The sequence below is a fragment of the Opisthocomus hoazin genome, chromosome W (assembly GCF_030867145.1).
Source record: "Opisthocomus hoazin isolate bOpiHoa1 chromosome W, bOpiHoa1.hap1, whole genome shotgun sequence".
In the NCBI taxonomy this organism is placed as follows: Eukaryota; Metazoa; Chordata; class Aves; order Opisthocomiformes; family Opisthocomidae; genus Opisthocomus; species Opisthocomus hoazin.
The window spans coordinates 2,028,176-2,041,758 of NC_134453.1; the positions used below are offsets into that span (position 1 = coordinate 2,028,176).

Here is a 13,583-nt window from a genome sequence, read left to right on the forward strand (position 1 = left end):
GGACCTTAAATGGTTAATAGATTTATAGGAGATTATTACCCTTCTCCGTCTTTTTTTTTTTTAAATTATCCTAAATTTATTGTAACACATAGTTGTGTTCCTGTAATAGACAACAGCTTTTTCGCTTTTACATGCAATAAGTTTCAGAAGATTTTCTGTAACCACTTCTTTACAGAACCTTTCTGCTTGGATCACTCTTTAATTGTATGGTTTGTTTCTTCAAAGAAAGCACAAACACGTCCGTAAACGACCCAGGAAGCACAAACGTTCTTAGGTGTTTACCTGACACCTTAGATGACTAAGGTAACTCCAAAAAGAGCTTCCAAAATCTCAGTCTTCCAGACCTCCCTCATCTGCTCTTGACTGCTGAAGCCATGAGAGCTCCTCATCTACTTCCATTTCTCCCAGGAGCTCCTGGCTCACCCAAACTTCTCCCCCTGGTCGTACAAACCTGCGTCCAAATCCCGAGAGCTCGCTCCCAGCCCCCAGCACCGGCACCTTCGCCCACTTCATTGAGGGTACGTTGGTGGTCCCAACAGAGACCCGCAACCATGAGCCAGCAGTGTGCCCTGGCTGCCAAGAAGGCCAATGGGATCCTGGGATGCATTAGGAGCAGTGTGGCCAGCAGGTCGAGGGAGGTTCTCCTTCCCCTCTATTCTGCCCTGGTGAGGCCCCATCTGGAGTCCTGTGTCCAGTTCTGGGCTCCCCACTTCAAGAAAGATGAGGAGCTGCTGGAGAGAGTCCAGCAGAGGGCTACGAGGATGGTGAGGGGACTGGAGCATCTCCCCTACGAGGGGAGGCTGAGGGAGCTGGGCTTGTTCAGCCTGGAGAAGAGAAGGCTGAGAGGGGATCTTAGAAATGCCTCTAAATATCTGCAGGGTGGGGGTCAGGAGGACGGGGACAGACTCTTTCCAGTGGTGCCCAGCAACAGGACAAGGGGCAATGGGCACAAACTGAAGCAGAGGAAGTTCCAGCTGAAGATGAGGAAGAACTTCTTCCCTCTGAGGGTGACGGAGCCCTGGCCCCGGCTGCCCAGGGAGGCTGTGGAGTCTCCTTCTCTGAAGATATTCAAGCCCCGCCTGGACGCGGTGCTGTGCAGCCTGCTGTGGGTGACCCTGCTTGGGCAGGGGGTTGGGCTGGGTGACCCACAGAGGTCCCTTCCAACCCTGAACATTTTGTGATTCTGTGAACCCTAAACCCAAGGCGAAAGCAGTGAAGCCTCCCGCGCCGCACAGCAGCCGCCCACCAGCAGCACTCCCCAGGGACGGACAACATCAAGGTCCAACCGCTGCTTGTCTCAGACTTGCACAAGCTACAACCACATCCCTCCTACTTACAACAGGACCATTAATTCTGGGCTGCACGCTCCTCTCTCATGTTGAAGCCATCTATAAAAACTCCTCCTGTTCACCCTACCTAGGTCTTTTACACGCAGCAAGGCAGCTGAGAAACACCTCACCCCAGAATACCTGGTATTTCACAGGAACACGTCCACTGATGAGAAATCCTACGTCAGACCAGGAGACATCTGGTCTCACCACACTCTCCCATGACCCCTCTCCCCAGACCAGGGCCCTCGCTTTTGCTGAATTTCTCCCTGAGTGTCCAGATATTCCAAGTTTTGCCTGCACTGCCATTTCACTCGGTCGGGGAGAAGCAGACTGACTCCAGCACAGAAGCTCTTCTCCTGAGCTTCAGAGGAGACCGTGGTGGTGTAGAAACCCAGCTGCCAGGTTTCCAAACCATTAACGCTCTTACGGAACAAAGCCACCATTTTTTTATATCAGTATTTTAAGACGAGATCAAGCACATCTAACAACATCTTTGTAGAAGGCCAAAGTTTCCACCAACGTTCACAACATCAATGGAAAGCACAAACAGGCATGATCTCACGAACCCAGCTAATCCTTTCCTACACCCCATGGCCATATTCAAAACCATTCCCAGCAGATATTTATCTAACTTATTCTTAAATATTTGCAAAGATGGAAGCTCCAAAAACCTTCCAAGATGATCCCTTCCAGCCCATCTATCCAGAGGTGCCTTCTAGCACCTCTGCTGTTTTTAGGATGGCCTTTATACACCAATTATTTTCTTTTTAAATAGAAAAATATTCTGCTGATTTTGCATTTCTGCATACGCCTGTTATAAATCCCCAGCAAGGTGTCCTAATATTATGGCAAAGACCACCATAAAAGCATATAAACTGAATTTATTCTTACTGTTATCATGATTATTACTGCTTATGTGGTGCAATAAACGCCAACAGCTTACCAGTTGCGCATACCAAAATAAGGATGTTAAATTTCTTGTTCCAACACAAAAAAAACCACTCTACACTGTGGTTCAGGAGGTTATTCTTCTCCCCGTCCCTGGGCATCAGGCGCTTTTATGGTTTTTTGCTGCCACTGGTCTCCCCTGAAGCACCTCTTTGGCCATCACCAGTGGCGAGGCTCCTTTTGGGGACGATGACACAGCACGTTAAATTCCCCCAGGGTCAGAAGCCACCAGGCACAGCCCTCCTGCATCCCACGGAAGGTTACACCTCACAGCCCTAAGGTGTATTTACAACTTAGCACCATTTCTTTCCTTTCGAAGCATCTCAAATACTCCAGGCTGTGTCGCAGCTCAGTAGAGCGCAGCTTTGGCAGCATCAAACCAGCAGAGATATATTCTACTCCGAAATTTATGAGTAGGATCTTGGAATCGTCTCTCACTTCTTTCTTCTGCTCTGTCTCTGCCTACACAATGCAAAGCAGCTCTGTGAAATTTGCTATTTCTAACGCCGGGCGTCAGGAGCAGACTGGAGAGACAATGCGTCCCAGCCTCCCCCACCAAGGCAGGAGCGGGATTACCAGCACAAAGCTACATCCGCCCAACCTCTTCTTAAAATTTCCGATAATAAAGAGCATTCCTCCTCGCTACTTTTTCACCATTTCACCAACCATCACGAAAAAACGCCGGTTTTTGAAAAAATCCAATAATAAAGAGCATTCCTCATCGCTACTTTTTCACCGTCTTACCAATCGTTATGAAAAAACGATGGTTTTTTAAAATTTCCAATAAGAAAGCGCATTCCTCCTCGCTACTTTTTCACCGTTTCACCAACCGTTACGAAAAAAACGCTGTTTTTTTAAAATTTCCGATAATAAAGAGCATTCCTCATCGCTATTTTTTCACCCTTTTACCAACCGTTACAAAAAAATGCTGTTTTTTTAATATTTCCGATAAAGAGCATTCCTCCTCGCTACTTTGTCACTGTTTCACCAATCGTCAAGAAAAAACGCTGTTTTTTTTAAATTCCCGATAATAAAGAGCATAACTCGTCGCTACTTTTTCACCCTTTTACCAACCATTATGAAAAAACGCCGTATTTTAAAAATTTCCGACAATAAAGAGCATTCCTCATTGCTACTTCTTCAGTTTTACTAACTGTTACGAAAAAACGCTGGTTTTTTAAAATTTCCGATAATAAAGAGCATTCCTCATCGCTACTTTATCCCTGTTTTACCAACCATTAAGAAAAAATGCTGGTTTTTTAAAAATTTCCAATAATGAAGGGCATTCCTCCTCGCTACTTTTTCACTGTTTTACCAACCGTTACGAAAAAACGCTGCTTTTTTAAAAAATTCCGATAATAAAGAGCATTCCTCATCGCTACTTTTTCACCGTTTTACCAATCTTCAAGAAAAAACGCTGTTTTTCTAAAATTTCCAATAATAGAGCATTCCTCATGGCTACTTTTTCACCGTTTTACCAATCATCAAGAAAAAACGCTGTTTTTTAAAAATTTCCGATAATAAAGCGCGTTCCTCCTCGCTACTTTTTCACCATTTTACCAACCGTTATGAAAAAAACACTGCTTTTTTAAAATTTCTGACAATAAAGAGCATTCCGCATCGCTAATTTTTCACTGTTTTACCAATCGTTACGAAAAAATGCTGGTTTTTAAATATTTCCGATAATAAAGAGCATTCCTCCTTGCTTCTTTTTCACTGTTTTACCAATCGTCAAGAAAAAATGCCAGTTTTTTAAAATTTCCAATAATAAAGAGCATTCCTCATCGCTACTTTTTCACCGTTTTACCAATCGTTAAGAAAAAAACGCTGCTTTTTTAAATTTCTGATAAGAAAGAGCATTCCTCATCGCTACTTTTTCACCGTTTTACCAATCGTCAAGAAAAAAATGCTGTTTTTTAAAAATTTCCGATAATAAAGCGTGTTCCTCCTCACTACTTTTTCACCGTTTTACCAACCGTTACGAAAAAAACACTGCTTTTTTAAAATTTCTGACAATAAAGAGCATTCCTCGTCACTACTTTTTCACCGTTTCACCAATCATCAAGAAAAAATGCTGGTTTTTAAATATTTCCGATAATAAAGAGCATTCCTCCTTGCTTCTTTTTCACTGTTTTACCAATCGTCAAGAAAAAATGCCAGTTTTTTAAAATTTCCAATAATAAAGAGCATTCCTTATTGCTACTTTTTCACCGTTTTACCAATCGTTAAGGAAAAACGCTGTTTTTTTAATATTTCCGATACTAAAAAGCATTCCTCATCGCTACTTTTTCACTGTTTTACCAACCATTACGAAAAAACGCTGTTTTTTTAAAAATTTCTGATAAGAAAGAGCATTCCTCATCGCTACTTTTTCACTGTTTTAACAACCGTCACGAAAAAATGCTGTTTTTTTAAAATATCCGATAATAAAGAGCATTCCTCCTCGCTAATTTTTCACCGTTTTACCAATCGTCAAGAAAAAAACACTGTTTTTTTTTAATTTCCAATAAAGAGCATTCCTCATCGCTACTTTTTCACTGTTTGTTAAGAAAAAAACACTGTTTTTTTTTAAATTTCCAATAAAGAGCATTCCTCACCGCTACTTTGTCACTGTTTTACCAACCCTTACAAAAAAACCCTGGGTTCCCTGATACTCCAAATCACGGGTTTTATTTCAGATTAATTTTAACGCTAACCATCAGCAAGATTAACGCAGATGGTTTGTTTTTCCAACACGCTGGCAAGGACTGAAAATCTGATGTTTTAATGCCCAATATTAACTCAGTTTCTTAGCACATTGATGGATTTTCTTTGTGGCTGCTTTTTTATTGGGGAAGTAATTATAAATAATACTATGCTATAATTATAAAAACTAATAAGCAAGGAAAAGTAATTCACAGGTTTCCCAGCCTAAGTCTTCTTCTACAGAAGCCTTTGCAAAGATCTTGCGTGAAGAAAAATGTTAAATCTGCTAAGCTGAAAACCTGGCATGAGCAGGAGCTATGCAACTTGTAGAGGAATTAAAAAGATGGAAAAAATAGATTTTTACCAGAAAGGGCACCTTCCCGAGCTGCAGATCTGTCTAGCAAGGAATTTATTGCACCTTGTGAATATCTGACGGGTGGATCTGCGAGAAGCCACCGGCGTAAAGCAAATCACTGGCTGGGAGCTCTTTACGGGAAGCTTTTCCTCCGGGACTCTCGCCGCCTCTGAAGTTACGCGTGTCCATCACTCACCGCCACGCCTCTCGCTACTCATTTTCCAGGTGTGCAAATAACAGGTTTTACACGGCTATAAAGAGACGACAGCCAGCTGAGATCTCTTACATCTGCCTTTTTTTTGCTGAGAATTTGTTTCTCTGCCACAACGTAACCAGAATAATTCTTGTGGGCTGTGGTCCTGGCGCCCGCTCCGTCCGCTCGCGTGTTCCCACAGACCATAAAAAGCCCATCAGCCTTCAGCAGAGCCACAAAGCAGAAAGAGAAGCACCCAAGCCTCAAAAACCCAGAACGTGCGAGTTGGAGACGATGAGACACCCAAAATCTTTAAATCTGCCTCATTTATTGTTTCGTTTCTTAAAGAAATAAACAGTATTTAAGGCTGTTTTTCTTCCTCTTGTGATAAAATCACAGAATCACAGGATGTTCAGGGCTGGCAGGGACCTCTGTGGGTCACCCAGTCCAACCCCCTGCCCAAGCAGGGTCACCCACAGCAGGCTGCACAGCACCGCGTCCAGGGGGGGCTTGAATATCTCCAGAGAAGGAGACTCCACAGCCTCCCTGGGCAGCCTGGGCCAGGGCTCCGTCACCCTCAGAGGGAAGAAGTTCTTCCTCATCTTCAGCTGGAGCTTCCTCTGCTTCCGTTTGTGCCCATTGCCCCTTGTCCTGTCGCTGGGCACCACTGGAAAGAGTCTGGCCCCGTCCTCCTGACACCCACCCTGCACATATTTAGAGGCATTTCTAAGGTCCCCTCTCAGCCTTCTCTTCTCCAGGCTGAACAAGCCCAGCTCCCTCAGCCTTTCCTCGCAGGAGAGATGCTCCAGTCCCCTCCTCATCCTCGTAGCCCTCCGCTGGGCTCTCTCCAGCAGCTCCTCATCTTTCTTGAACTGGGGAGCCCAGCACTGGACACAGTACACCACATGGGACCTCACCAGGGCAGAGTAGAGGGGAAGGAGAACCTCCCTCGACCTGCTGGCCACACTCCTCCTCATGCACCCCAGGATGCCATTGGCCTTCTTGGCAGCCAGAGCACACTGCTGGCTCATGGTCACCCTGTCGTCCACCAGGACACCCAGGTCCCTCTCCACAGAGCTGCTCTCCAGCAGGTCTGCCCCAGCCTGTACTGATGCACGGGCTTGTGAGCGATCGCTTCCTAAGATGGTAACGTTAAGGTTGTTAACAGGAAATAAAGGAAAAAGGAGATAAAACAATCCCAAGTGCTTTTTCCCCAAGTGTGCTGGAATCCACGAATGTACTTTGATTTATTGACTAATGCTGGTACCGCAGACCACCTCCCACCACTTACTCTACTCTAGTTCATAACGCACTGGTAAGTACCATGCCTCTCCAGCCATAATCTCAGCTAAATAGGACAGAAATTTTATATTTCTCAGGGAGCTCGTTGGCTTTTTATAGTCTCAGCAACACACATCGAAATAGTTCTGAGCATCCTATAGCCACATCTGGAATGCTAAAAGTGGAAGCTATTATCTGCGTGAGCTCGCAGCCTGGATGGCTTTCACTTCTCATTTCTGTATTGTCTAATTCCAATTTAGCATCACAGCCTTCCCATTTGGTCTCAATCTGAGCTCATTTATACTTGCTTTAATGCCAACTTACGTGCTGCTACTACTTCAGGTCCTGCAGCTAATAGTTGCCAGCAGTGGATGTGACTCCATGCATCCGCGTAATGACGACGGTAGCAGGAGCAATCCGACTGCTTACACCCTTCTACCCGAATAAAATTTCCAAAATCCCCAAAAAGAACATTCGCATCACATTTAGCCCACTGGATGGTGCAAATTATTTGCAATAAATAAAACCAAAAAACTATCTGTAGCCTTTTGCATCACTAAAATGAAAAAGTGACTATTTTACTCTGACACAAGTTTGGGGTAGAAATCACCGTTAGGGTAAAATCATTATTAGTTTGATAAAAGGTTGGTCTTAACCCCATGCATCAGTACAGGCTTGGGGCGGACCTGCTGGAGAGCAGCTCTGCGGAGAGGGACTGGGAGTGCTGGGGGACGACAGGTTGACCATGAGCCAGCAGTGTGCCCTGGCTGCCAAGAAGGCCAATGGGATCCTGGGATGCATCAAGAAGAGTGTGGGCAGCAGGTCGAGGGAGGTTCTCCTTCCCCTCTACTCTGCCCTGGTGAGGTCCCATCTGCAGTACTGTGTCCAGTTCTGGGCTTCCCACCTCAAGAAAGATGAGGAGCTGCTGGAGAGAGTCCAGTGGAGGGCTACGAGGATGAGGAGGGGACTGGACCATCTCTCCTACAAGGAGAGGCTGAGGGAGCTGGGCTTGTTCAGCCTGGAGAAGAGAAGGCTGAGAGGGGACCTTAGAAATGCTTACAAATATCTGCAGGGTGGGTGTCAGGAGGATGGGGCCAGACTCTTTTCAGTGGTGCCCAGTGACAGGACAAGGGGCAACGGGCACAAACTGAAGCAGAGGAAGTTCCAGCTGAAGATGAGGAAGAACTTCTTCCCTCTGAGGGTGACGGAGCCCTGGTCCAGGCTGCCCAGGGAGGTTGTGGAGTCTCCTTCTCTGGAGATATTCCAGACCCGCCTGGACGCGGTGCTGTGCAGCCTGCTCTGGGTGACCCTGCTTGGGCAGGGGGTTGGACTGGGTGACCCACAGAGGTCCCTTCCAACCCCAACCATTCTGTGATTCTGTGATACCTCAGCCCTGTTCCTTAAGTATCTGCATGGGACTTGGCAAACTGGAGATCTGAGGCTTCCAATGGTGCTTACTCCTCAGTTCTGTCTACCAGGCCATCTCAGCCATGGCCACGATGCCCTGCCACCTCGCTCCACCCCGCCTGGAGCCACTCTGGATAACAGTGCTCGTAAGGCTACAGCTTACAGGGCTGCTCTGTGATGGATCTCAGCACCAATCCTGCTCCGGGTTCACACAGGAGTCCCCAAGAGCCAGACTACTACAGGTAACAAGAACGTGGACTGCGGCCATACTCCTTTCTCTAATTCCAGAAGACCAGATTTTTGGCAAAGCTTTAAAACTTCACAGTGATGCTGCATGGAAACTTTTCAAAGGATTTCCTCCCAAAATTCTATGGTGTGAGCTATCAGGCTGGTTAATTGATCTCGGTAGGGCTGTCTTGGTTGGTTGTTTGTGGGCTACCAAGATTCTGCTCTTCCCAGTCCAAACTGGAGAACGAACGAGGCTTCAGCACGTTCTCTCGTTCTCAGCTTATTGGCATAATTCATGAGAAGCAGCAAGTGTAACCTGCAGCCCAGTGCAGGCCATTAATCATTTACAACCCAGAAACTCTGCGAGGCTTTTATCCCCATTTTACATACCATCTAGCTTCAGATGAAGACATCTTTCTGTTCCTTAAAAACCCATCAAGCAGTCCACCCACAGCGCCGCCCAGAAAAACCAAACACCTATTAATTTCAGAGCAACAAACAGACAAAAAATTCATCCTTCCAGCACGCAGACAAAAACCTTCTGATCTCAACACTTGGCTGCCCTTGATATCCCACTGACAAACCGCTCCTCTTCTTCCTTTTTCTTCTCTTTCCCCGAGACAAATGTTCTACAAGAGCTTAACGCAGAGCTAGGTATGATATCATTCTCCACCGCTTACGGACTACTTCATTCCATCACCTCACCCGTTTCTGATTGCCTTCTGATATTCCAGCGGGATAAAGCCCACCAACAGACAGCAAGACATCGCCGTTGGCTTTTCATGAAGGTTTAGGTGGCCTCCAGAGTCATTTCTAGGACAAGGTCGGCATCTGTAATTGCCCCAGCGAACAAAACGCCTCAAACTATCTGGACGCGCTTTTAACCGCGGCCAGGCAGCTGGATAAGTAAGAGGGAGTAAAGAACAGTAGCTGCTCATTTGGGATTTTTATGTTAATAGCATTAATTACATCTACAATTCCGCGTGTCCTCTGCATCTTACCAGGCTCCGGGATGATTAGCTGCGCGCTGGCCTGCGCGTTTCCAGCTTCGTTTTCAGCTATGCACTGATAAAAACCTTCATCTGACTTTACCAAGCCCAGAATCCGTAAGTTGCTGCCACCCTGGAGAGACAGCAAAAGAGAAAGGAAGGAAGGAGAGAGAATTAATTAGAAAAAAAAAACCACCACCCAAAGCGAAGGTGGATTATAAAACCTTTCCAGAACGGCTACGCTGCGAAACATGGGACTGTGTGTAACCTCAGCCCGAGCTCACACAGCCCTGGTCCATCGAGGGCCGTAACCACGAGCCCTTTCCTCAGGAATCTCTCAACCCCCTGGGGTCTTCACGATTTGACGGTGCCCATGGCCCAAGGCCAAATTCACTCTCCCGCAGAGCCCGTCCGACCCCGTCGTCAAGACTTCAGCTCCGAATTACAGCCGGCGCTCGAGCTGGATTTTGTCTCGGCCCTTTGCTGCAGGGGAGATTTAAAAGAACTTTCAACCTCTGCGTCTTTGAACAAATTCTGCTCTGAAGGTCAAGAGGCCTGGAGATCCTCCAGAAAAGGTCACGCCGCGCTTACTTCGTCTAAAACAGATTTGACTTTTAACTTCTGTTAGCACAAGCAGAAACCAATTATGTTGGGTAAAAAATATTCTCAGTGAGGGGAATTTCTGGCTGAAACGTACCTTCCCTTCACTGTTAAGTGAAATAATTTTGTGACGCTTCCACCAGACAACCAGGACAGCAACACAGCTGTCCTTTCTCCAAATGGCTCCTGGCTTCTTAATAAGTGATGACGCCCAGAAAAAGGACTGAATTTGCTATTGCGCAGGGCTGAATAAGTGTATTCTGCACAAAAACCACATTAGGAAGAATTTCCTTTTCTGACAGGTAATTAAAAGACACGGCGATAATCAATACCACTAGTTACCAAGGTGAAAAATGAGAAAGCGCTGAACCAAGCCCTGTCTCTGAACAAGCCACATCTCATGGCCTACGGACATTTTCCCATGGGCTGAAGTTTTCAGGGGTGTTCCCCAACACCTCAGCTCACTCGCATCGCTTTCACAACCCCAGGCACCAGTACAGGCTGGGGCGGACCTGCTGGAGAGCAGATCTGTGGAGTGGGACCTGGGTGTCCTGGTGGACGACAGGGTGACCATGAGCCAGCAGTGTGCCCTGGCTGCTAAGAAGGCCAATGGGATCCTGGGGTGCATCAAGAGGAATGTGGCCAGCAGGTCGAGGGAGGTTCTCCTTCCCCTCTACTCTGCCCTAGTGAGGCCCTATCTGGAGTCCTGTGTCCAGTGCTGGGCTCCCCACTTCAAGAAAGATGAGGAGCTACTGGAGAGAGTCCAGCGGAGGACTACGAGGATGAGGAGGGGACTGGAGCATCTCTCCTATGAGGAGAGGCTGAGGGAGCTGGGCTTGTTCAGCCTGGAGAAGAGAAGGCTGAGAGGGGACCTTAGAAATGCTTACAAATATCTGCAGGGTGGATGTCAGGAGGATGGGGCCAGACTCTTTCCAGTGGTGTCCAGCGACAGGACAAGGGGCAACGGGCACAAACTGAAGCAGAGGAAGCTCCAGCTGAACAGGAGGAAGAACTTCTTCCCTCTGAGGGTGCCGGAGCCCTGGCCCAGGCTGCCCAGGGAGGCTGTGGAGTCTCCTTCTCTGGAGATATTCCAGACCAACCTGGACAAGGTCCTCTACAGCCTACTGTAGGTGACCCTGCTTTGGCAGGAGGGTTGGACTAGATGGTCCACAGAGGTCCCTTCCAACCCCTGCCATTCTGTGATTCTGTGAAGGCCAAGCTAAATCGACCCTTTCAGAAAACACAGCAGAAATTCTTAGCCCTTATTATAGTGATATTTAAACTAAAAAAAACGTTGGAGTCCTGGGTGGGGGTGTTACTTTGGGCAGGGTGCACCGCAACTCTCTTCGAAAAGGCGTAATTACGTCAAGTGACCCTCGCTGTTTTTAACCCCCGGTGTCACTGTATGGTCTCCTTGGAGAAGAGACCTGTGATTTTTGTCTGCCAAGGACAACAGTAAGGGAAGCCGTTAACATGTAGTAAACAATATTATTAATAGCAACCCAGAGTATGACCTGACACTGTTACTTCTCCCTGGCTCAGCTCGCACTAAAGCCAGGAGACAACGTCAACGCGCTTGACCTAACACATCTCAATGCAACGTGCCTTATTTGTATTCGGAGACAGCAGAAATTTGGTTTCCTTTGGGAAAACCACTATATTTATGAAGGCAAGCATCAGATCAAGCATCAGAACACATTTCACAACTTAATAGAAAACAGATTTCTAATAAGTAATTGCCAGGTAATTACCACTATCTGAAAATAGTCGCTGGGAATGACCACTTCTCCATTCTTGATCCACTCCACTGTAGGAACGGGCTTGCCAGACACGGCGCATTCAAACTCAATATCCATGCTCTCGTAGGCATAAAGGCTTGAAGGGCGAATTAAAAACCACGGTGGAACTGAAAAAAAGATGGGGGAAAAAATGACAGTGGCAATGAGTGGATATAAATTGAGGCTTAGCAAGTACATCACTTCAATAAGCCTGAAAAATATTAGACATAAACAGAAAAATACATCTGTAGTTCAAATCATTCTCTTTAACCCCGAGCCTATCAAAAATTAAATACGAGGGGAAGCGCTTATTCTAGAAAATACAATTAAAACAGCTGACGTTCGCTTTTATTTTACTAAAACAAAGAAATAAAACCTCAATTTAGAAGACACACAGGATTTCTGTATAACAAAAAAATAAATATAGCTCACACTAAGCGAGTACGGGGGTTATAAAACCTCTTTCATTTCAAAGGATCAGAGGCCAACTGCATACGGAACGAGGTCCTACAAGTCAACGCATGGACGGGCACATACAGGTACAAGACAAGCCCACTGACAAATGACATAAAATTAGAAGTATTTAAAGTAGAGACATTTTCACATAACCAAGAAGGACTTCTGACTGGGTTTACAGAAGACGAGGAGACAACCAATAACCAGGAACTCTATCCCGAGCGACTGGAAGAAGAAAAAGGTCAAGTAATCTTTGCCGAAAATGAATTCTTATTAAGCTAGCAATTATCTGTTGCCTTGTATTACTGTAATGTATTCACAGTTTTTCAGTATGCTAGACGATATGCTAATTTAATTTCACTATTATTGTAATACTAGGACGACAGGAATTAGCAAGTTGAGGAAAACCGTTAATAACATCATCATTCTAATGAGCCCACCCCCCATCATACTGGAAAACACACACAAGCACCGAGCAGCCCACGCACGTTGTGTCAGTTTTTGTAAGGGAACGACGGTCTCCGTTTTGAATAGCCACCAAGAAGCCACCAGAGATGAACTTCTGAGCACCATCCATGCCTTATCATCTCAGACAGAAAATCCAACTGCAGTTCTTGAGCCATCGTTCCCAATGTCTGACCGTAATGTTTATAAAGACATAATATTAAGAAAGAAAACCCCTCTAAATTAAAAGAAGCTGAAAATTATAAACCCAATCGCCCAGACGCTAAGCAGCGTGGTCTCGCATCCCTAACTCCAGCCCCTTTTTAGCAAGGACGACAGCTCACTCCTCAACCACCCGATCAAATTCCATTTCTCCGCAGCCTCCCTCGGCATTCCAGCTCACCCGAGAGCAACTCCGGATTTAATTTCAAGCTTCCTATTTAGTACGTGGCTTCATGCTTTCTTATTTTCAGGCTTATCTCTGCAAATCAAATGATTGATTTCTCAGGGGGTTTCTTTTTCCTCTGGTTCCTTTTTCTACAATACCTGCGTGATCCACAGTTTGTTTTTAAACGCGTAGGAGCTGGACGCTAAGAGGTGCCACTAGCCAAGCCACCAGTGAAAGGGCAAAAGTACCCCCCTCCTTTTTCTTGTCCAGTTAACGATGATTTAGAGCAGCTCGATTTCCAGTACTCACTAAACTAATGGGGGGTTTCTGCACATCAGACCAAAAAGTCTCGCTGGGGATGCAGAAATCGAGGAAAACCGTTAAAATGTCTGAACATCACAACGTGGTATAAGCACCAAAACCGGCGTCCGGTAGGAATACTGTGCCAGACGTGCAGATAAAACCGTGCTCTTCAGGGCTTCAATTTTACCACCCCAACT

The 13,583-nt window shown here is 46.0% G+C and overlaps 1 protein-coding gene across 1 annotated transcript in view; it reads right to left on the reverse strand.

Moving 5' to 3' along the window:
• Positions 1–13,583, reverse strand: part of LOC142365643 (netrin receptor DCC) — a 678,995-nt gene that overhangs the window by 260,903 nt on the left and 404,509 nt on the right. The window contains exons 6-7 of the mRNA XM_075446652.1: positions 11,769–11,923; positions 9,430–9,550 (exon numbers count right to left, since the gene is read on the reverse strand). Coding sequence (XP_075302767.1) covers positions 9,430–9,550; positions 11,769–11,923 — 276 coding nt within the window. The remainder of the gene's footprint in view (positions 1–9,429; positions 9,551–11,768; positions 11,924–13,583) is intronic.